The following is a 26005-nucleotide window of genomic DNA, read 5'->3' as shown; positions in this document are numbered from 1 at the left end:
AATATATAAACATAAAACAATTCTTAAATATATACATGCATGTGTTTGTATTTATATAGACATAATAAATATACACAGTATATACACATATATTATGTAAACAAAAACTTTATTTTGGATGCGATTAATCTAATTAATCGTTGACAGCACTTATATATATATATATATATATATATACACACACAGTTTTGTGTATATTTTACAGTATTACAGTAGGCCATATTAAAGTACATATACAGTGTATTAGTAATAACAATAATATATATATATATATATATATATATATATATATATATATATATAAAACTAATAAAGATTTCCCATCTACAAGCCATGTGTTATTCCTGAATAATATTCATTCTTTACTTGATTTTAAGTGCACTAAAACCTTTATTTATCACGTTTAAAACAACAGATTTCAAGGTACTGTACAAATAATGAAATATCAATTCAACTATCATATTTTAATATCTTCTAAGGCTAAAAAATGCTTTAATAATGATTGAAAAACAAAGAAATGAGTGCTGTGGCAACCAGTCAACCCTCTGTAGACCTTATCTTGGCACCACAACATCACAGAGGCACTGGGGTGCGGTATTGTGTATTGAGGCCCTTAGGGGCCCCTCGGGATGAGGATATTATAGGGACATGCTGGGTGGACTCTTTTTAACTTGTGGCAGTTTAGGGGCCCCTCCAATATCTCAGTATCACCATATTGTGAAAACAAGAGGGTGGCCTCTTTTTTAATACTGGGGCCCTTTGTCGGCCCTTGAGGGCCCCTGTCATATCTCAGAACTAGGCATGAGGGTGGGTTGACTAATGCCAACAACATACTCAAAAGTGTCTCACTGAAAAACACATTTTCTTCAGAAAGTGTAATTATTATTAGTCGTTTGTGTAATTACACATCGCTATTGCATTTCTATTTCGTTTACTTATGACATTTAATGTGTCATATGAACGTACAAAATGACAGCCAGAGGACCGTCTTGTTATGTCTTCATATGCGAGTCACAGATGACAGTGGAGAAGTGTTCTGGAGAAGATTGGCTCAATTTTGTGCCCATCACTCCGGCTGGGAGGGACTTTAATTCGCTCTTGTTTAGTTCTCAATGGATGCCAACAACATCAGCCACGACACGCGATCAGATGTAAAACGAAGGACGTGTTCACCGGACGTAAACGCAAGCGAACGGCTGAATATGAGTCAAATGTCGTGAATGTGAACGTATTTACTACCTGACCAGATGAAACGACTGAGATCGCTATGAAGACGAGTGAGGACTGCGTTTAGATGAATCCAGATGTGCTGCATGGCCTGACAGAGCGACAGACAGACAGAGGGCATCGTCTCTCTGTTTATAAACACACATCCCTTCATAGAAAGGAACAGCACGGGTGGATTGATGCACCCTTTTCAGTGGTGCAACGGTAAGATCCTTCCTAAAATATTGTAGGATTTTATAGGCTGCTATTTTAAAACAATAAAAGAAGGTAAAAGCGTGAGGGAACATATAAACAAACACCGTGTTCATAACAATGAGATGTTGCTATATGGGTCAATGACAAGTAAGGCTCTACGAAATTACGAAAAAGGGAAATATTTTTTCAGATGTAGTTTAAAAGGTCTTAGAAATGTAATGTTTGTATCCACACTGGTTTGAGACATTTTGAAAAACAATTATTACTTCAAAGAAGTTTTACTGAATGACTAAAAATGTCAAGTGGTGTAACCTTCAAATACTACTTGCCTTGTACACATTTTCAAATGTGTTTTTCAACGCATTTGAACTTTCAACTATCATACATTTTGAGTCTTGAATATCTAATAATAATTACAGTTTTCTTGGAGCTACTTCGTTTGACTTTCATTAAAAGGTCAAAATATCTATTTTTACTTTATTATTATTTTTTTAGCTAACTTAATGACCTTGACATGCAGTGATTGGTCTAAAGGGATCTGTTTTATGGTTTTATTGTCATGTTATAAAATGGCTTCCGTCATGTTAGTTACACCGCACTGACTTTGATTTGGCGGACAAAATTAATATTAGTAAATGATGGTTCATATATGATTCATATATTATTATAAATACATGAATGATGCCAACAAACAATATAATAAAATAATAACATTGCCAATCATTTTAAAGAAAACATAGCATTTTTTAAAACTAGAAACTGAAATGTTTTGTATTATTGAACAGATGTATTTAAGCGTTTTATAACTGTGTTTTTAATGTATTTTTGAATAGCTTAGATAGAAGATACAGGCAAAAGTGTCATATTATTGACCCATATGCAATATCTATTTTCATTTAATAAAAAGCTTCATTTTAGTTACTCTCCAACAGTTATATACACAAACCATTTATTAAAGGAGCCTAAATTGATTGACAGCTTGTTGTGACTTTTAATGATTTTGACACTTAAAGGGACAATCAGCTTGATAGAACAGATATCTCAATAGATTATTAATATTTTCCCAATACAGGAAAGCTGTGGCATTCATCTGATTATACTTTTTTAGATCTGATACAGATCTACATCTCATTCTAGCTACATTCTTGTGATTCATTGAGAGCTGTTAACAAATTTCGATCACACCCTTGTTTCATATTTATAGGTCATTCCATATTTGTCTTGAAAGCGCTTCACAGATGAGAGCCCTCTATAATCTCATGGGCTTGTTAATATTTCATGTAAAACTCAACGAAAAAGCTCTGAAAGGGCTGAAATGCACATTTTGTAATTTTACATTTATGTAAAAAAGCAGCCATTTTATTATTATACAGTCAAACATGGCCAATACAATCTTGTATCCTTTTGTGTTCCACAGAAGAAAGAAAGAAGGTAAAAATGACAGAACTGTAATTTCTGAGTGAATAATTCTTTTAATGGCAATTAAACATTCATGTGAAGGTAAAAAATATGTACTTGATAACAATAATATTAAGGTATTAATGGATTTAGAGTAAAATTTGTCTATGTTGCTGCATCTTTTTGATATCAGACAGAGAACAGGAAGCACCCATCTTTTTCACAACAGCATCATCCTTACAATGCACCTTTCTCACATTTCCGGGTTTCTCAGCAGTGGAAGTCGTCATAGTTGGGTAAAATCCAACAGCAGTGAATGAGAGGGTACCACAAATATATTTTTTGCATTCCCATTTGCTCAAATAGCAAAAGAAAAACTTCACGATAGTGTTTTCACGACTTTCAATCAAAGGAAAAAAACTGAGAGAGACTGATAACAGCAGTCAGAAGAGAGAAGGATGTCAAATTTACCGCTGCTCACATTGATGCTGCATTAGAAACACCCTCGCTTTAGCGTTAACTAGTTTTTTTTACTTGATGAAACGGTGATATAATACAAAGTATAGTGTTATAAATGTACGTACTGTACATTTAAAAAAAAAAATCTAAATATAAAAAAACGCTGAAACGCGTCATCACAGTCTTATGAAAAGGGTCCATATACAGTGGGGACAAAAATGATTTGATCCCCTGCTGATTTTGTACGATTGCCCACTGACAAAGAAATGATCAGTCTATAATTTTAATGGTAGGTTTATTTGAACAGTGAGAGACAGAATAACAACAAAAAATCCAGAAAAACACATTTAAAAAAAAGTTATAATTTGATGTGCATTTTAATGAGTGAAATAAGTATTTGAACCCTTCGCAAAACATGACTTAGTACTTTTTGGCAATCACAGAGGTCAGATGTTTCTTGTAGTTGGCCACCAGGTTTGCACACATCTCAGGAGGGATTTTGTCCCACTCCTCTTTGCAGATCCTCTCCAAGTCATTAAGGTTTGGAGGCTGACGTCTGGCAACTCGAACCTTCAGCTCCCTCCACAGATTTTCTATGGGATTAAGGTCTGGAGACTGGCGGCCACTCCAGGACCTTAATGTGCTTCTTCTTGAGCCACTCCTTTGTTGCCTTGGCTGTGTGTTTTGGGTCATTGTCATGCTGGAATACCCATCCACGACCCATTTTCAATGCCCTGGCTGGCTTCAGTGCCCTGACGGTACATGGCCCCATCCATCGTCCCTTTGATGCAGTGCAGTTGTCCTGTCCCCTTAGCAGAAAAACACCCCCAAAACATAATGTTTCCACCTCCATGTTTGACGATGATGGTGTTCTTGGGGTCATAGGCAGCATTCCTCCTCCTCCAAACATGGCGAGTTGAGTTGATGCCAAAGAGCTGGATTTTGGTCTCATCTGACCACAACACTTTCACCCAGTTCTCCTCTGAATCATTGACAAACTTCAGATGGGTTGTACATGTGCTTTCTTGAGCAGGGGACCATGCGGGCGCTGCAGGATTTCAGTCCTTCATGGCGTAGTGTGTTACCAATTGTTTTCTTGGTGACTATGGTCCCAGCTGCCTTGAGATCATTGACAAGATCCTCCCGTGTAGTTCTGGGCTGATTCCTCACCGTTCCATGAGGTGAGATCTTGCATGGAGCCCCAGACCGAGGGAGACTGACAGTTATTTTGTGTTTTCTTCATTTGCGAATAATCACACCAACTGTTGTCACCTTCTCACCAAGATGTTTGGCGATGGTCTTGTAGCCCATTCCAGCCTTGTGTAGGTCTACAGTCTTGTCCCTGACATCCTTGGACAGCTCTTTGGTGTTGGCCATGGTGCAGAGTTTGGAATCTGATTGATTGATTGCTTCTGTGGACAGGTTGTCTTTTATACTGGTAACAAGCTGAGATAAGGAGCACTCCCTTTAAGAGACTGCTCCTAATCTCAGCTCGTGACCTGTATAAAAGACACCTGGGAGCCAGAAATCTTGCTGATTGATAAGGGATCAAAAACTTATTTCACTCATTAAAACGCAAATCATTTATTAACTTTTTTGTAATGTGTTTTTCTGGATTTTTGTTGTTGTTATTCTGTCTCTCACTGTTCAAATAAACCTACCATTAAAATGATAGACGGATCATTTCTTTGTCAGTGGGCAAACGTACAAAATCAGCAGGGGATCAAATAATTTTTTTCCCTCACTGTAGGTCAGCAGGTTTGCATAGAGCTCTGCTGGCAAATGTGTGGTTTGTTTAAGGGTTTGGTTTGCCAACACAGAAAGCACAGTTTAAATCCCAAGAAGGGGTGACTCAACCCTGCTTCATCAGTGAGAGACTCCTCACCCCGAGGTTGCTCCTGCGGGACGGCCTCCGCAAATGGCTTTCTGTTACTGAAGCAAATATGTCTGTTAAATGGCAAGCAACTCTAGTGGCCTAGTTTGTCCATTTATACGCCTTCTTAAGTATGTCTCTTCCAAACACCCCCTCATCTCACCTCCTGCTTGATTTTTTATTTATGTTGTATTGCGAACATAACAACCTCTTGTGAAAAAGAAGTGTGCTTATTGAATGTGCACTTGTAGTATACTTCAAAGGTTATATATATTTATTTTTTAAATGTACTTGCAGATTATATAATATTAATGAAATAAATAAAGAGTACTTGAAGAATACATACTGTCAAGACTATGAAGTATACTTTTCCATAAAAGCCAGTACATTTTAAATCATTGTGTTTTAATAATCTTTTGTTTATGCAGCAACTAACATGCTGAATCACATCTAAAGTACAGAATTATAATTTCAACTGTAGCATGTTATTTACATTTAAAGTTAATATATTTAAAATGTATTAAAAATTGTAACGTCATCATTAAAATTTGTTACAATATATTTACAAATATATTTAAATGCATCACATACAACTTTCAATAGAAATTACATTAAATTATATTTTAGTTTAGCATAAATGCTTGTCAGTACATTCGAAGACAAAAGAAGTAATTATTAAATTACAGGTAAAGCTGTACTTAAGTCATACTTACAGTAAGTTCAACTAATTGCATTTAATATAAATTGAAACTATAAAACATTTTCATTTAATTGCAAATAACTCTGAAAACATACATTCAATTTTCACTTAAGTATTTTCTATATAATATATTATTTCTCTTGTTAAAAGTATGCTAAATTATTATGCTTAATTAGTATGTTAAATTAATGCTTAACTATTTTTATATAAACTTTGTATATCAATTATTTAATATAAACTTTGTGTGGGGAAAAAGCAACAGATGATATGTTTATTAGATTAGATAAGCATAGGGAAAAGAGCTCATTGATAAACAATTGGGATCATCTGCCAGCATTTGGTAATATTTACACATTAAACAGAAGAATTGGAATGGGGAAAGCCTCCTATTTTAAATCAATAATATATTCAAAAGGCTTTATTGAGGTTCTTGAGGCCATTATCCGTTGTTTTGTCAGCAGGGAGTGTGAGACTGAGACTACAGCAGTGCTCTGCTATCGATTTCCCTCCCAGGAAGCACGACTCTACTTGAGGCAGACGAGTCACTTTCAGCAGAAATGATGTTAAATGACAATGTTATTGATTTCCGTTGGTCCAGGTAACTTGCGAAGAGCTGACAGAGACAGCAGAAATGAAAGCACCGGTGTTTATTGGTTTTTATTTGTTGAAGAATACCAAGTGCCATCCAAATGTGTTTCTGCAATTATATTCTCAAGAAATAATACTGTAATGTGGGTTTACCAGCGCTTGATTCTGAAGCTTTTACACCAGTGTCTTGCACAGATACGTTTGTATTTGGATTATAAAATATTATGTATGTTTTTACAAAAATATTAAGCAGCACAACTAACATTTATAATAATAAGAAATGTTTCCTGAGAAGCAAATCAGCATATTAGAATAATTTCTGAAGGATCATGTGACACTGAAGACTGGAGTAATGATTCAGCTTTAACATCAGGAATAAATTAAAATATATTAATATAGAAATTGGTTATATTAAATTGTAATAATATTTGACGATATTATTTTTACTGCATTTTCTATCAATTAATTGCAGCCATGGTGAGCAAAAGAAACTTCATTAAAAAACATTATAAAATCTTGCCGACCCAAAGAGTAACATATCAACATATTGGAACATAAATCAACGGTGTTTCACTTATATTTCAGAATTGTTGGCGTTTGATGATAAACAAAACAACAAAAAAGTACAATTAATGTACAATTCATACACATACATAAAAGGGTTACTTTTTAAATGTTATCTTTTTCTAATAATAATATCTTTTGCAATATCCTTGGAATTATTTTTCTATATTTAGGTCTAAAAAAAAGTAAAAACCTTTAAATATGATATCAGAAAGCTCAAGCTGTATTTAAATAGAAAAATGTTCCAGCAGAACAGGGTTGAATGTGCAAGGACAAAGACAAAATCTGCATTTACAAAGAGCTTGTTAGAAAAATGTTGTAATGTAATGTTGTCATTTTACTCTTTTTTTGTATTACACACTAAACGGGTAAATCTATTAAATAACATGGTTTGTGCTGTGAATTATATACACATCTAGAGTATACAGTAGATCATGGAGAAACACATTTGGCACAACATGGCTTATGAAAATAATAAGCATCAGACTAGTTTTTAAAACATCGTGTTTTAGATATTTTCTTTATAATCTGATGAAATGTCTTCAATTTCTTGATTGTTTTGTACAAGCAGCCAACAAATGCCTGTGAGCATATAATGAAGGTCTACAATTTATAAACCACAGGCACCTATTCATTAATAGCAGAGCGGTTTAGGCACTTGTGCTCCTGAACAATGTGAACACAGCGGGGAAGCACGGGCACTCATCCAATCACAGATCACAGATGTGTTACTAAAGAATGCAATGTCCCACTGTGTGTTTGGACTGCAGAACCAGCCTATGTACGTTGTGCAATGGTGTGGCAATGCTTGGTGGAATTTCATTTCAGCCAGCTGCTCAAATCAGTGATTATTCCAGAGTTACTGAGGGAAATTAGACTCAATCAGCATTCTAATTGCACTTTAAGTGTAGCAGCGACACATGGGACCTCTTGATAATTGAGAAGTTGGAGAGCTTTGAATCATTCATCAGGTCCAATGTATGTTTTCCTTGCTTTTCTTTTAAAGTCACAGTAATAGACATTTTCCAGATATAATGCTATACATATGATATTGTATCTTAAAAATCATTCAGACATCATATTTAATGTCCATACAGATTGTTTTGAACCAAAGTATGCAAATATAACAAAATTAAGTACAAGAATATTACAAAAAATATCATTAGATAAAGTTTAATATTTAAAAAAGAGATATACAGTACAAATATTTACAAAAAAAAGTAAAACTTATGTGCACTTTTTGTTTTGTTTATCATCAAAGCCCAACATTTATGAAATATAAGTGAAACATCTTTGATTTATGTCCTAACGCTTTGATATTGTACACTACCTTTGTACAATATCATTTATTTGATCAAAAATACAATATAGTGATATATTAAAATAACTGTTTTCTGTTTGAATTGTAAAATGTAATTTATTCCTGATGTTAAATCTGAATTTTCAGCATCATTACTCCAATCTTCAGTGTCACATGATCCTTCAGAAATCATTCTGATATGCTGATTTGCTGCTCAAGAAATATTTATTATTATCATCAATGTTGAAAACAATTCTGCTGCTTCATATTTTGGTAGAAATGTATATATAATATTTTCTGTATGTTTGAACCCGTTTGTTATGCCTGTTCAAAAATGTATCATGTTAACGCAAAATCTTTTAAATAATCCAATAATAATCAAATAGCCTTTTTAGTTATTCTTGAGTAGCAGCTAGCTACTAATGGTATATTAAGCTACAAAGCTAATTGGCTATCCCTTATGAAAATTAACCATGGTTTTACCACAAATAAAACCAAAAAACGTCTCGGTTACGTATGTAACCCTCGTTCCCTGAAGGAGGGAACGGAGACGTCACGTCGGGTGACCGACGAATTGGGATCTCGCTTAGAGAGACCAATCCACTTCGAGTGTAACTAAACGAGCCAATGCACATTGGCATGCGATTATTGCATCCAGCTGCCGCTGATCACAGCATGAGTATAAGTAGGCAGCAGGTGCAGCGCATATTCAGGTTTTCGCTGAGGAGCCAAGCCGGTAACCCGGCCGCTCAGCGGTGGTACAGCAGCCGTGGCGACGGGACGTGACGTCTCCGTTCCCTCCTTCAGGGAACGAGGGTTACATACGTAACCGAGACGTTCCCTTTCAGTCGGTCACTCCGAGTCACGTCGGGTGACCGACGAATTGGGATCCCTACCAAAGGGCCACGGATACTGCCCCTTCCAGTGTCTTGTGGAAGCCTCCTGCGCCCCTACTTTTTGGTGTAGGTCAGGGCTCACCACAAGAAGACCAGCTACTGTTGCTATGGCACTACCCACTCAGTAAGACTGGATAACACTGGGAAACGTACCCATTCCTCTTGGAACAGGAACGCTGCGGAAGCCCAACCTTCCCGAAGGAGGTTCAGAAGCACTTACACATATAACAACCGTTTAGGTGAATATGGAAGATTAGAGGTGTTACTGTAGCCTCTTGGGTAATGGCAGAAAGTCTGCCGTGGAAACACGGGCTCTGAGGCTATACCGTGGACTTACACATATGGGATCCAATTAGGTCTCTACATATGGAACCCAGCCCTCTACCGGTTCTCACGGATTCATCGAGTGAGGGCCTGGCGCCAGACGTTCCGCCACGTCTGGCTACCGAGGGGACGGAGGAGCTCGACAGGGTCTACCAACGGACTCTCTGGAGCAGTTTTAGCAAGCCGACCCGAAACCGGGGCCTCTCAGTGTTTCTACCCGATTGAGGTGAGAACAGAGGAGGAAACCGGTTCCACACGGAAGCTATAGAATCTAGCGAACGTGTTAAGGGTCGCCCAGCCCGCAGCTCTACAAATGTCTGCCAGCGAGGCGCCATGAGCCAGCCCCCCGGAGGATGCAACACTTCTAGTAGAGTGAGCTCTCAACCTGAACGGGCAGGGCACACCCTGTGCCTGATAAACCAGGGTGATGGCGTCCACTATCCAGTGGGCCATCCTCTGCTTAGAGACGGCATTCCCCTTCTGCCGGCCTCCGTGACAAACAAAGAGCTGATCTGAGGTCCTGAAGCTTTGCGTCCTGTCAACGTAGCATCTCAATGCCCGGATGGGACAAGCAAAGCTAGGGCTGGGTCTGCCTCCTCCGAGGGCAGCGCTTGCAGGCTCACCACCTGGTCCCTGAAGGGAGTAATGGGAACCTTGGGCACATAGCCAGGCCGGGGCCTCAGGGTTACCTGGGCATCCGCTGGCCTAAACTCTAGGCACGAATCGTCGACCGAAAATGCGTGCAGGCCCTCTACCTTCTTGATGGAGGCCAATGCAAGCAGGAGCAGAGTCTTCATTGAAAGAAACTTCAGCTCGACTGTCTGCAAAGGCTCGAATGGGCCCTGCTGTAGTGCTCTGAGCACTAGAGACAGGTCCCAAGAGGGTATAGAGGGGGGCCGTGGGGTATTTAACCTTCCCACCCCCCTAAGGAACCTGATGACTAAGTCATGCTTCCCCACCGACTTCCCTTCCACGGGGTCGTGGTTGGCAGCAATCGCAGCCAGATAGACTTTAAGGGTGGAGGGAGACAGCCTTCGCTCCAACCCTTGCTTCAAGAAGGACAGCACGACTCTGATCGGGCACTTCCGGGGGTCTTCTTGGTGAGAAGAACACCATTCAACGAACAGGTTCCACTTCAAGGCGTAAGCATGTCTTGTAGACGGTGCTCTCGCCGAAGTGATGGTGTCAACTACCTCCTGGGGTAGGTCACCTAGAACCTCCGTGTCCCATCCAGGGACCAGACATGAAGTTTCCAGAGGTCTGGACGCGGGTGCCATAAGGTGCCCCGTCTCTGAGTCAGTAGATCCTTCCTCAGAGGAATCTGCCAAGGAGGGGCTGTCACGAGGAGCATCAGTTCCACGAGCAGGACCTGCTCCTCGACAATACAAGTATAAAACAACTGGCAATGTTTTCTTTTCTTTTCTTTTTTTTTGCCTCCAAATCAGCTGGACCGTCTGGGGATGAAGTCTCCACTCTCCGGGGAGCGCAGCTCGTGACAGCTCATCGGCTGCCCGGTTGAGCAAGCCCGGAATGTGAATGGCCCCAAGCGACCTCAGGTGCTTCTGACTCTAGAGGAGGAGGTAGCGGGCGAGTTGCGACATGCGACGGGAGCGCAGACCACCTTGTCGGTTGATGTACGCAACGGTCGCAGTGTTGTCCGTGCGGATGAGCACGTGCTTGCCTCGTAAGCGCCTCTTGAGGTGCTTCAAGGCCAGGCGTACTGCCAGCAACTCTAGGCAATTGATGTGCCAGTGCAGTTGGGGAACAGTTGTAGGGGCCGTCCAAACCCCCGACACTGCATGCCCGTCGAACGTGGCCCCCCAGCCGGTGGTGGAGGCATCCGTGTAAACCACAGCATGCCTGGAGACCTGTTCTAGGGGCACTCCTGCCCGGAGAAACGAGAGGTCTGACCACGGGGTGAAGGTTTGGCGGCAGGCTGGTGTGACCCGGACCCGGTGAGTGCCGCGTTGCCACGCCCACCTCGGGACTCACCCATGGAGCCAGTGTTGAAGCGGTCTCATATGAAGGGGGAGGGTGCGTGAGCAATACGATTGGTCGCACTCTCGAACCGCCCACAGCTGCTCACTGGCGAGAGAGGGGGATGAGTGTGGTACGGTATGGGTCCGTCCATAACTCTCCATGCCCTTTTGGGACCCAGAGACGGAGACAACCACCTCTTGTCGAGGTTTCTTTTTTTTTTTTTTTAAACAAAAGATTTCTCCACCCGGCCCTCCTCCGGGGGAGGGAGAGGTGCATCCACCATCTCCCGAAGCAGTTCCCTCTCTCTCTGGGTCGCCCGTCACGGGCCTCTTGGCCAGGTTTGACGGGGTCCAGGGCGGCCTGCCTACGCCCAGCTCCACGGTGCCACTTCTGGACGCTGCTGCGGATGAGGTGTGGGAGCAGAGGCTGACGCAGGGGGGCGCCCTCGGCGACGAGCAGGCTGGGGCGCTGCAGCCGGCGGACGGGTGAAGGCAGCAGCTGTACATGTTGGATCGCCTCAGTATGCTCCTGTGCAGCCGAGAACTGCTGGGCCACATTCTCGACTGCGTCGCCGAAGAGGCCAGTCTGGGACACAGGTACCTTGAGGAACCGAACTTTGTCGGCGTCCCTTTGTCAACCAGACACAGCCAGGGATGGCGCTCCTGGACCACAAGTGTGGACATCGCATGACCCAGAGACCGCGCAGTGACCTTCATCGCTCGTAGCGCGAGGTCAGTAGCGGTACAAAGCTCTTTCAGAACTTCCGGATCGTGACCACCCTCGTGCATGTCCCTCAGTGCTTTTAGCCTGAAGAATCTGCAGTAACGCCGTAGTGCAAGGTGGAGGCAGCTTCTCCACAGGCGACATAAGCATCGCCGGACAGACCAGACGAATACCTACAGGCCCGGAAGAGGAGGCACGGTTCGCCCTGCTGGGTGGAAGCGGTATTAGGACACAACTGCATCGCAACCAACCACTCCACCGGGGGGACCCATGTATACCCCCTAGCTGCACCACCATCGAGGGTGGTGAGGGAGGAGGATCTAACAGGTCAGTTTCTGGCAGTAAAAGTTGCCATCCACGACCTGGTAAGCTCCCCATGCACCTCCGGGAAGAGAGGTACCGGGGCAGGGTGCTGAGAACCAGCACAAGCTACCCCGAGAACCAGTCGTCCAACCTCGAGGGCTCGGGACACGGTGGAGGTCTCCACTCGAGCCCTACCCTCTCAGCGGCCCGGGAAAGCATAGCCGTCATTTCCGGGTCTGATTCAGGCATTGCCACTGCCGGAGCAGCTGCGCAACCGAATCTTATTTCCCAGGAAGCTCCGGCTCACCCTCCGATGTAGCGATCGACATCCGGTCGTCGGAAGGAGCGCCAAGGATACTGCTGGTACGCTGCGCCAGCATGTCCCATTGGCAGCTCACTGGTTTCGGAGCGCAAGAGGAGCGATGGTCCCTCGAGGGTTGGTTCCCTGGATGGTTTGCCACCACTGTAATCCTCAGACCACCCGTGCAACCGCCTGAAGTAGTCCTCGCCTGTCTGCAGCCAGAACGAGAGCTAGATCGAGGCAGAGGCAATAGGGCTCCGCCCCTTTGTCGAGGTAACGGAGCCTGGCCCGCAACTCCGAGATGATCCCCTTCCCAATGAGAAGATGACTCATCCACAAACGCCACCTCAGCGTGCTTACTGCCCAGGCACGTGAGGCAGCAATCGTGACCATCACCCGGCGCCAGGTAACGACCGCATCCAGAAACGCACGGGTGACACATTGTCTGTAGCAAGACCCAACTCGTCTTTACAAAGACGTAACGTCAAGTTTGCCGGATGCAACGTCGTCTTTAAAAAGACGCACCCGTGAATGCTCTTTTAGGGAAAAAAGCTCTTTTAGCGTGCTGAAGCACACAGGGGAGATGGTCGCCTGCAACACAAACAGGGGGTATGTAAGCCTGATGTGTGCAATCCACTCGACACGGGAAGAACCACCGCCGCTGTAGCGCCGTACCGCCGTACCGCCAGCACGAGAGTCTTCCAAAGAGCGTGCTCAACTCGTTGAATTCACTCGTCAGCAGAAGTTAGGAGCAGAACGATGTAACCGCTCGGCTCCGAAGCGAAAAGCTGAATATGCGCTGCACCTGCTGTCTACTTATACTCACGCTGTGATCAGCGGCAGCTGGATGCAATAATCGCATGCCAATGTGCATTGGCTCGTTTAGTTACACTCGAAGTGGATTGGTCTCTCTAAGCGAGATCCCAATTCGTCGGTCACCCGACGTGACTCGGAGTGACCGACTGAAAGGGAACCATGGTTACTTACTATAGTTAAACCATGGTAACCACAAATTAATCATGGTTTTGCTACACTAACCGTAGTTTAATCATGGTATTTGTAGTAAAACTGTGGTTATACAAATGGTAATCAATACGCCAAAAAACATGGTTACTACGCTTTTACTACAATAAAACCATGGTTAATTTTCATAAGGGATCGCTATGCTAAGAAAACAAACTTTGTTAGGTATCATTATGGTAAGCTAGCAGGCTAATCAACTAGTGCTATGCAAAACTAGTCGCTAAACCAGTTGGTAACACTTCAGTATAGGGACCAATTCTCACTTTTAACTAGTTGCTTATTAGCATGCCTATTATTAACATATTGGCTGTTTATTAGTACTCATAAAACACATATTCTGCATGACCATATTCTACATCCTTAATCCTCAATACCTAAACTTAACAACTACTTTACTAATTATTAATGATTATCAAATTAGGAGTTTATTGAGGCAAAAGTCGTAGTTAATGGTTTGTTAATAATGAGAATTGGACCTTAAAATAAAGTGTGAACGACCAGCTGTGAGGTAACTGAAAAAAACAGAACAACAAATATTTAATGTGAACATTTATAGCTTGCATATGTAATATAGGCTTTAAAAACATGAATTTTCATATTTGTACAGTTATTAAAACACATAACAAAAGCGATTTTGTAGGATTTACACTCACCTGCCACTTTAATCATTAACGCAAATATCTATTCAAATATCAATGCATTTAAGCATGTTTGGTCAAGATGATCTGCTGATGTTCAAACCAAGCATCAGAATGGAGATGAAAGGTGATTTAAGTGACTTTGAACGTGGCATGGTTGTTGGTGCCAGACGGGCTGGTCTGAGTATTTCAGAAACTGCTGATCTGCTGGGATTTTCACGCATGACCATCTCTAGGGTTTATAGAGAATGGACTGAAAAAGAGAAAATATCCAGCGAGCGGCAGTTCTGTGGGTGAAAATACCTTGTTGATGCCAGAGGTCTGAGGTTGAATGGCCAGATAGAAAGGCAAGAGTGACTCAAATAACAACTCAATACAACCGAGGTGTGCAGATAAGCATCTCTGAATTTCACAACATTTCAAACCTTGAGGCAGACGGCCTACAGCAGCAGAACACACACCAAGTGCCACTGCTGAGGCTACAGTTCACACAGGATCACCAAAGTACAATAGAAGATTGGAAAAATGTTGCCTGCAACATTCGTATGGTATAGGGTCAGAATTTGGCGTAAACAGCATTAAAGCATGGATCCATCCTGTCTTGTATCAGTGGCTTAGGCTATTGCTGCTGCGGGTGTAATGGTGTGGGATAATTTCTTGGCACACTTTTGGCCGCTTAGTACCAACTGAGCATCGTTTAAACACAGCTGAGTACTGTTGCTGATTATGTCCATCCCTTTATGACCACAGTGTACCCATCTGGCTTCTTCTAGAAGGATAACGCTGCCATTTCACAAAGCTCAAGTCATCTCAAACTGGTTTCTTCTGCATGGCAATGAGTTGACTAAACACAAATGGCCTCTACAGTTACAGATCTCAATAAAGCAGCTTCAGGATGTGGTGGAACGGGAGGTTTGCATTATGGATGTGCAGCCGACAAATCTGCAACCACCGCACGATGCTGCCAATATAGACCAAAATCTCTGAGGAATGTTTCCAGGTTGCCAAGTCTGTAAACCATAACTAGCCCCATTGCTAATCAAGTTTTTTCTTTCTATTGTTTTCCTAGTCTCAGCCTCAGACATCACGCACACACACCGTTGGCTAAACGCCTGATGCATATGGTCAGTGTTGGGGTAAAGCATTACAAGTAATGTGAGTTACGTAATCGGATTACTTTTTTTAGTAACTAACAAAGTAACACATTACTTTATAATTTAGAGGGAAATATCTGAGTTACTTTTTCAAACAAGGAACACCAGTTACTTTGTTTCCCATGTCTTGACTGACAGCTCTCGTTGTTGCCATGTTGAGAGAAATCGGGAATAAGTGCAGAGGTGTTGTGTGCGCTGTGTGTGAACATGCTTACTGTAGTTCTAGACTAAATATGTGACCCTGGACCACAAAAGCAGTCTTAAGTCGCTGGGGTATATTTGTAGCAATAGCCAAAAATACATTGTATGGGTCAAAATTATAATTTTTTCTTTTATGCCAAAAATCATTAGGATATTAAGTAAAGATCATGTTCTATGAAGATATTTTGTAAATTTCTTACCATAAACATATACAAACTTCATTTTTGATTAGTAATATGCATTGTTAAGAACTTAATTTGGACAAATTTTAGATTTTTTTGCACCCTCAGATTCCAGATTTTCAAATATTTGTATCTCGGCCAAATAACAAACCATACATCAATGGAAAGCTTATTTATTCAGATTTCAGGTGATATATAAATTTCAGTTTCGAAAAATTGACACTTAAGACTGGTTTTGTGGTCCAGGGTCACATATGAACACGTATTTACTCATCTCACCTGCACAAAAACAGATTCAGTATTCAGTATACAGTCAAATGCAAACTCATTTCACTTTTGTTGTGAAAGGACTTTTACATTTGTAAAAGAAGAACTGTTTTCTTCAAAAACAAATGAGCAAGCCCTGTCCAGATTTAAAAAGTAACTCAAAAGTAACATAATGCATTACTTCCCATAAAAGTAACTAAGTAACGTAATTAGTTACTTTCTAAGGGAGTAACACAACATTGTAATGCATTACTTTTAAAAGTAACTTTCCCCAACACTGAATATGGCACACAAAATTGGAAATAAATCAGGAGTTTCGAAGTTGTCATCTGATTGGTTGAATTATACAGGATTTCTGGGAGGCGTGTGTGTCGCGTTCTTTAACGTTCTGCCTGGAAACAAAGAGGCCATGATGCCTTTGTGTTTACAACTGTGACAATGAGTGCTTATAGGATCAACTAAACGTTGGGTTTACAAAAAATATGTAAAGTTCATGGCATAGACGCTTTAAAATACGTCCAAGAGTTTTACACACCGGTCTGTCATTTCTACGCCCCTAAACATGACGCGGTTCAAAACGAAACATGATTGGTTGCTTTACCTGTCAGTCAAATGGATTCTTGGGCGGTCCTTGGCCATTCAAAGCGGCCAGTTGAAATAGCCCTCCGGCGAGATCGCTTTAACCTGCGGGTTAAAAACCAACCCACGGCAACAGTGTAAAAGTTGCCTAATTCCATGGGAAATGTGCAGAATTGGCAACCCTGTCCAGCAGCTTGTTGAATCTATGCCACAAAGAATTAAAGTGATAGTTCGCTCCAAAAATTAAAATTACCCCATGATTGATTTACTCACCCTCAAGCCATCCTAGGAGTGTATATGAGTTTCTTCTTTCAGACAAATACAATCGGAGTTATATTAAAAATGTCCTGGCTCTTCCAAGCTTTATAATGTCAGTAAATGGGGGTCAAGATTTTGAAGCCCAAAAAAGTGCATCCATCCATCATAAAAAGTGCTCCACACTACTCCATACTTTATAAACTGTAATCTCTAACTTCCGCTAATTGTCGTACGCGCGTTCACGAGAGAGTGGTGTTCCAGCGGACGATGGAGGATGTAGGCGTACTGTAAGCTCTGGTGAGAATAGTCTCGCGAGAACCGAGTTTTGTTTTCCTTTATACAGCAAAGGAAAACCAGTCTCCTCTTGACTTACATCGAAATCCTCTGACATTTTTCTTTACAAATCCTAATTTTGTACTTCAAATTCGTGACCGGTGTACTGTTTTGCTCTCTCCTCTGTGCTTCCGTGTTCGTCACTTCTCACCAGAGCTTACGCTACACCGACGTCCTCCGTCATCCGCTGGAACGCTACTCTCTCGTGAACAAGCGTACGACAGTTAGCAGAAGCTAGAGATTACAGTTTAGAGATTTAGTTCTAAATATATATATTTTCTTACACAAACCGATCGCTTCACTTCAAAAGGCCTTTTTTAACCCCCCAGAGCTGTGTGGAGCACTTTTAAACATGGACGGAGGCACTTTTTTGGGCTTAAAAATCTCGACACCCATTCACTACAACCTATTCATTATAAAGCTTGGAAGAGCCAGGACATTTTTTTTAAAACGTAACTCAGCTTATATTTGTTTGAAAGAAGTCATACACCTAGGATGGCTTGAAGGTGAGTAAATCATGGGGTAATTTTCATTTTTGGGTGAACTATCCCTTTAAGGCAGTTTTGAAACCAAAACTGATTTGATGTGTTTGTGTTAAGAAACAGTCATGGACATAAACTCTAAGTGGCCTTTTATTTCAGTTAAATTAATTGCAAGTACAGTTTTTTATATATATATATATATATATATATATATATATTATATAAAAAATAAAAGTGTACATTCAGTTAAACACAAGAGATGGCCCAAAGGGACACTGGATTCTGCAGGGTGAATCGTTCACAATTCTGGGACCAAATTCTAATGATGTAATGTTTGTTAGCAGTCAGTTCACACACCTGCGTTTCCTCTTACAAAGAATCTAGACATAAGACGGAGAGAAAGCCCTTAATGTTTCCTGTTTATACTCAGTGAAAGGTGGACTCAAGTCTGAAACACTGTTAGATTAATCATCAAACCTGTCTTCAGAGGAGAGGAGAGCTATATTTGTGCTCTAATACAGAACCGATTAGTTCTGTTTGAATGATGTGTTGTTTTCATGTTGTATGTGTTACTGATGAGATTTCACTGCCTGTATAGGGTGCTTCTGCGGCTTGGGACTGATCTACTCCAATAAGACCTGCACTATGCCATCCGTCACCTTCCAGGACCTTCCTCTCAATATCTATATGGTGATCTTCGGCACAGGCATCTTCGTCTTCGTACTCAGTCTCATATTCTGCTGCTATTTTATAAGGTGAGTCTGATCTCACGCACACACATGACACACAGGTGTTGACCTGCACACATATGTATCTTATGAGATCATTGATTAACTGTAGAACAATAGTGAGACGGGCCGGCGGTGAAAGTCAACAGGAAATTGCAGTGTTGTTGATGGTACACATGCAGACATCAGCAGGAAGCTTCATGTCACCAACACTGTTATTAATGGAACTATTGTATTACAGGCCAATACAAACCGCCTCAAATATCCCACCCTTTTCTTTTCTTTCTTTATCTCCTTGTCTATTTCTTTTCTTTCCTTATCAATCCTTCTTTTTTCTTTTCCTTTCTTTTCTCTTTTACCTATTTCTCTTTTCTTTTCATTTCCCTATCTATCTGACCCTTTTCTTTTCTTCTATCCTGTCCAGTTCTATCTTAGTGTTCAGACTCTCAAGAGCTTGCGTCGTGAGCAGCACACACTGCCGTGCAAATCAGTGATTCACCTGTAAAATTTAACTCAGGGTTTCAATCTCAGCTCTGAAAATGACTCACGCCTGCATGTATCACCATGATTCATTTTGTTGTGTCCCTCCTCACATAGAGAGAGACCACCGCTCACATCAGTCCATTACAGACATCATTAAAGTCAGTCCTATTAGCCAAATATCTTACTGTAAGACATAATTCCATTTCCATTAAAAATACTCATTTTTCAAAATTACAAATAGCGTTTCAGTGTTTCATGCATTGAAAATCTGCAAACCTTTACTGTAAAACTCTAAACACAATCAGCACGATCAACATTTTACACCATGCACTCATGAAGAAGCACTAGCATTATTTAAACGTCACTCTCACCATGTATTCAATGCTAGTATTCAAAACTGTTCACACAACAGTGAAAAACCTCCAAACAATGCAGAAAGTGTTTAAATTAGTGTCAGAATTACAAAAAAAGTGACGGAGAAAATGAAAGCCAATTTTCGTGTTTATTTACAATACAAGGAGCAAAAATACTAACTGTACTGTATGCTAGAGGGTTAATTTTGATTTGTGACTCGACTTATAATAGCAATGCTGAAAATTGAGTGAATTATATAAACAGTTTTGCATTTCTCATCATTTTTCAGTAACTGTATGCTTTATATTTTCTTTTGTCATCAATAGTAAATTGAGACATCAAGCCCAAAGTGAACGCTTTGGATACAGAGAGGTAAGAGAGTAAGCAGATATGCATTAAAGAGGTCTTCTCTTACATTTTTATCATTTAGTTTTTTCTAAGTAAAATGTTAATCAAGGCTAATTGTACTAACTGTTAGCATATGGGCAATGCAGGTCATTTTAAAAGGAGATCCAAAGAAGCTGAATCTTCATGGGGTAAGAAACTGCCCTGTCTACATTCCCAATACTAGGGTTTCCATTGTCCTGGAAAACCTAGAAATATCAGGAATTCCCAAACCTGGAGCAGTCATAGAATATATGCTCACCAAGGCTGCATTTATCAGATTAAAAATACAGTAAAAATTGTGATATTGTAAAATATTATTACAGTTTAAAATAACTATTTTCTATTGTAATATATCTTAAAATGTAATTTATTCTTGTAATGCAAAGCTGAATTTTCAGATGTCACATGATTTGGTGCTTAAGAAACATTTATTTTTATTTAACAACAATGAAAACAGCTGCTTCATATTTATGTGGAAATCGTGATATGTTTTTCAAGATTTTGAAACACCGTCACATTTTAAAATATATTAAAATAGAAAAGTTATTTTAAATTGTAACAATATTTCACAATACTACATTTTTACTGCATGTATTTTTGATCAAATAGATGTAGCCTTGGCGAACATAAGCCACTTTTCTTTTCAAAAACATTAAAAAAATCTTAATTATTCCAAACTTTGGTCCCACTTTATATTAGGTGGCCTTAACTCATATGTACTTACATTTAAATTAATAATTTGATACAATGCACTTATTGTGTACATACAAGTTTTTACATTGTACTTACATTTTTAAAAATACCTATATGTAATTACATCTGTAATTAATTTCTGTAATTACATTTATAATTACACTGTTGACCCATCACTTACACCTTAACCCACCCTTAAACCTACCCAAACCACCAAACCTGTCCCTAACCTTACCCGTATCCCACCTCAATAGCAGCAAAAGTGTTTTGCAATATAATATGAACACAATAAGTACACTGTACTTATTTTTTGATGTAAGTACATAGTAGTTAAGTAATGTCACAATGTTATAAATAATATATGGTCACACTTTAGTTTGGGGACCAATTATCACTATTAACTAACTATTAACTATGGCTTTTGCCTCAATAAACTAATTTGCAGGTAGTTGTTAAGTTTAGTTATGGGATCTAAAATATGGTCTTGCAGAATACAGCATTTATATGTGCTTTATAAGTACTAATAAACAGCCAATATGCTAGTAATATGCATGCTAATAAGCAGCTAGTTAATGGTTGGAATTGGTCCCCAAGCAAAAGTGTTCCCAAATAGGTAATCACTGCAGAAGCATCCAGTGAACCTTTCTGAACTCCATGATCAGATGTGTTTTTTACTGTGCTGTTATATCTTTGAAAAGCTTTCAAGAGTTATTTTATTTCTACCCATGTCTTTCCACTCTTTTTTTCACTTTTCCTCATTTTTATTTGTGTCTCCACACCCCTGTGGTGCGTGACGTCTCTCCACAGCAGACATGTGCCGTGTGCTTGGAGGACTTTAAGGTGAAAGATGAGCTGGGAGTGTTGCCATGCCAACATGCCTTTCACAGGAGGTGAGTAATAAGCTGGAGTCTAACAGCTGGTGTTCATAAAGCAGCAGCAGCATCCTGCTATTGTTAGCAGCTCTGCAGGCTGATCCTAGATACTAGATACCTAGGTATTTTTCTCTTTAACATTCTCTGTTTCCCTATTTAGATAATTCCAGATTATATGCGTCAAAAATGCTCTTTTTTAACTATTTGTAATGCAATATTTGTGATATATGCTCCCTGCCAAATTTGATTTCCTAAATATGTAGCCATTAATAGAGAAAGATGTGTTTTGCACCCATAATGTGAGGTTAAACATGCTGGCAGTGAAGTACACTACACTCTATCAGATCCTGAAACAGAAGTACACTTAAGTTTAGTACTTTTAAAAATAAAACTTCTTATCGAAATAATATACTCTAAAAGAATATACCTAGGGGCAAACTGCATGTTTTCGGCCACATTATTTTGAATTGAATGAAAATTTATTATTTTAAATTTATTTTAAATGCAATAAATTGAATTTAAGAGTGATTTCTGAACCATTTAAATACAGTCTTATATGTAATTTCATAATTTTATTGTCTTTGAAATATGGTTACAGCGTACTACTGACAAACATTTATAGTAAAGTAAAATACACTTTAAAGCCATAATTTAAAAGTACTCACCCTGAGGCCATCCAGGATGTAGATGAGGTTGTTTCTTTACGGGAACGGATTTGGAGAAATGTAGCATTACATCACTTGCTCACCAGTGGATCCTCTGCAGTGAATGGGTGCCGTCAGAATGAGAGTCCAAACAGCTGATAAAAACATCACAGTAATCCACAAGTAATCCACACCACTCCAGTCCATCAATTAATGTCTTGTGAAGCAAAAATACATTTTTAATCCATCATTAAGACATTTTTTACTTTACACAATAGCTTCAGCTAAAATACCTAAAGTCCATAATCTATAATATTTCTATCTCTAGTGAAAAAGTCACCTCGTCTGAATCAGGAGAGAAGCATCAAGCATCGTTTACAAGTGAAAACAGTCCAAAACAAAACAAAATATGCTGTTCAAATTTGTTCAAAAACAAATATGCGGGTAGATTTTTTCACTTTTTTATTATTGATCATGGACTTGTATCTTGGCAATTTGTTGATGGATGGATTTGTTTCTTGCAAACACATTTCACTTCACAAGATTAATGTTGAGGTTAATTGATGGACTGGAGTCGAGTGGTTTACTTGTGCATTATTGTGATGTTTTTATCAGCTGTTTGGACTTTCATTCTGACGGCACCCATTCACTGCAGAGGATCCATTGGTAAAACCAAGTGATGGAATGCTACATTTCTCTAAATCTGTAAAGTCACACTTGTAATGTGTAATTTGACATTAATTTTACATTATTTCAACCCAGAACATGTGTATTTGCAGGTGTGTGGTGAAGTGGCTGGAGGTGCGCTGCGTCTGCCCCATGTGTAATAAACCCTTAGCGGGATCCTCCGAGCAGCACCAGAGCATAGGCACACTGCTGGATGAGCTAGTGTAGCGCTCAGAAGCTTCTGGAAAGAGAAAAGACCAACATCAGTCTTCAAAAACTCTCTCTCTGGAGTCTTTTTTTTTTTTTTTTTTACAGACATGAACAGACCTGACTGTGACTCTCACTGTATTGTGAGACTGAACCTCACAGATGAGCTCAAGAGGCATGTTTTCTCAATAAAACACTAAGGGAGACCGTAGATTCTTGACTGAAGAAACTTCTAGGCTAAGGCTTTGTATCTTTTGAGTAAAATAGCCTTTAATTTAACACCTAATGCTAACTGAGCTGTTCAGTCATAATGTCGGTTTGTATGCTAACCCAGAAGGCTAATTCACCTCCGGTTCCCTCAGGAATTCATAAGGGGTTTTTAATTGAGCGGGTTTTGATTTCTGATTAAAACAAGGCCTGTGGGAAACACTATTTTTAAGATTTATGAAGAACTTCAATTGGGAAACCCTTGAGTGCTTTATAAACTCAAGCTGCTACATACAGTAAGAACTACAACTACCACATGTGTGTTTACACACTTGATGAAACAAACAACCATTGTAGTCTTTATGTAGCGACTTTTTAAAGCACAAAAAAAAATTTAATTCTCATTTGAGGTATGAATATGTGTAATTTGTGTTGTACAACAAAATGTGCCAAAATTAAATGTAAACAGACCACTAAAAAAACCAACAAACTCCTGTGAGAAACCCTCTGAGTTTTAGGACTACAAACTGAATATCTGTAATGTAAATGCTCTACATCAGACCAGCTGAGGAGGAAACAGGATTTACATCATTCCAGCACTGAACACTGCGACCGCAAGTGACAGCAGCACAGTACACTGGGCCCAAAGAACTTTATCACAGTGTGTGTGTGTGTGTGTGTGTGTGTGTGTGTGAGTGAGTGTGTTTTACAGTCATCAGTAGTAGTGTTGGATGTCTCGTTCACTCTAGATTATGTGTGCACAAATCATCGACTGTCTTAAGAGATTTTAAGCAAACACTACCACAGTTCCCGGAGTCCCGGACACAGAAATGGGCTGCCAGTGAAAACACAAGTGGCTTTCTTTTTGTATTTCAAGTTTTTGTGTTTGTTCACTGTAATCTGGTTGCCGTTGTTACTACCTGCAGTGTTTTAGTCTATGTTTTCACACCAAAAAAAAAAAAAAACCTTTTTGAAAGCATTTTTCTGTGCAGCATGTTTCATTTTCTATTATGTGTGTGTGCAGCCGTCTTTTATATGACCTTTTAGCTAAGTGAAATATTTTAAGCACTTCATAATTTTCAGTTTAATAGATGTAGTAGAACATGACCTTTTCATTATATTTCATTACATTTTAAGTATAAAAGTGGTCAACGGAAGGATGTGGAATGTGTCATTTCATACATTTATCATTTTACTTTTCCTTGAAGGAATAATTCACCCAAAAGTGAACATCTCCTGACAGTTTACTCATCCTCAGAACATCCAAGATGTAGATGAATTTGTTTCTTCATCAGACCAGATTCAGAGAAATGTTGCATTACATCACTTGCTCACTGCAGTGAATGGGTGCCGTCAGAATGACAGCATTCTCTTAAAATTTCACCACATATATTGAAAAACAAACACAAAAATGAAGTCAATTATGTGTATGACCTCCAATAATATTAGACTGCAAACATTTATATGTGAGAAAGAAGCATATTTTGAAGAAAAGACAGGGTGAGGTACTAGGTTCGATACTAGCAAAACTTACAAGACCCAAGTGGAACAATTATAGTACTGATTTCGTAAATAATTATAAGCACAGTGTAAAGTTTTATTTAGATCAGTGAAGATGCAGCTGACTTCATAAGTAATAAGATAATTGTAGTCCAGATCTGAATAATATTACTTGACTATGAACTTATTAGCAATACAGCTAAAAAGTGTAAAATCTTACTGTAAAATCTGAATCAAATTGAACTGGAAAATGACACTAACTTTGCAACACTGACACGGTTAAACTAAATTGAATTAACCCTGAACTAAATTGAGCTGAATAATGACACTTATCTCCTGTAGAGCTGCATATAGCTGAAATTGAATTTGTTTAATAATTAATGAATTTCACTAAATAAATGATGTTCCTGCTCATTATTGTGAAGCTGCTTTGACATAATCTGTATTGTGAAAAGCACTATATAAATAAATATACAATACACTACATAATTAAAAAATCAAGTGGAAAGAAAACCAGCCATCAAAAAATAACAATGTTAAACTTAACACAGGAATCAGAGAAATTTTTGATTTGTCCCCAACCAAGAGCTTTTTAATTCCTTTGTAAACATATAAAATGTACATTCAAGAAAAATTAAACAAAGATTTGTTTTGTTTTTTTACACTAAAATTAAAATTAAAACCAAGATGTAGATGAGTTTGTTTCTTCATAGGAACATATTTGGAGAAATTGAGCATTAAATCACTTGCTCACAAATGGATCCTCTGCAGTGAATGGGTGCCGTCAGAATGAGAGTCCAAACAGCTGATAAAAACATCACAATAATCCACAAGTAATCAATGTGACTCCAGTCCATCAGTTAACATCTTATGAAGTGAAAAGCTGTGTGTTTATAAGAAACAAATCCATAATTTAAGCATTTTTAACTTAAAAACATTGTTTCAGGATAAAATATGAGTGCTCTATCCATAATTTTGCTTTCTCCAGTGGAAAAAAAGTTGGATCAGGAGAGAAATATGCATAGATCAAGCACCGTTTACAAGTGAAAACAGTCCAAAACAGTTCTAAACAAATATGTGGGAGATTTTTATGTGAGAGGACAAGAAAGGACAGACTGTTTCACTGAAGGAAGTGATAATGGATTATGGACTCCTATATTGGCCAGATGCAATGCTTTAAAGTTAAAACACTTAAATTATGAATTTGTTTCTTGAAAAAAAGATGGACTGGAGTGGTGTGGATTACTTGTGGATTATTGTGATGTTTTTATCAGCTGTTTGGACTCTCATTCTGACGGCACCCATTCACTGCAGAG

General features: G+C 39.5%; 1 protein-coding gene across 4 annotated transcripts; it reads left to right on the top strand.

Moving 5' to 3' along the window:
* Window positions 1-1087: 1087 nt before the first annotated feature.
* On the top strand, window positions 1088-24366 carry rnf122 (ring finger protein 122). 4 transcript variants are annotated; one of them, XM_058784842.1, is made up of 6 exons: window positions 1088-1431; window positions 18547-18703; window positions 19840-19885; window positions 20008-20049; window positions 21404-21483; window positions 22889-24366. In XM_058784842.1, exons 1-6 carry the CDS (start codon window positions 1407-1409, stop codon window positions 23001-23003), a joined length of 465 nt encoding a protein of 154 aa, XP_058640825.1. In that variant the 5' UTR covers window positions 1088-1406; the 3' UTR covers window positions 23004-24366. The 4 variants fall into 4 exon arrangements, with proteins under 4 accessions (XP_058640825.1, XP_058640824.1, XP_058640827.1 ...); XM_058784841.1 differs by having other exon boundaries at window positions 21401-21483; XM_058784844.1 differs by lacking the exon at window positions 20008-20049.
* Window positions 24367-26005: the final 1639 nt, after the last annotated feature.

Source organism: Onychostoma macrolepis, chromosome 08, assembly GCF_012432095.1.
Source record: "Onychostoma macrolepis isolate SWU-2019 chromosome 08, ASM1243209v1, whole genome shotgun sequence".
Taxonomy (NCBI): domain Eukaryota; kingdom Metazoa; phylum Chordata; class Actinopteri; order Cypriniformes; family Cyprinidae; genus Onychostoma; species Onychostoma macrolepis.
The sequence above is the reverse complement of the archived record's forward strand: the minus strand, read 5'-3'. Positions and strand labels throughout refer to the sequence as shown.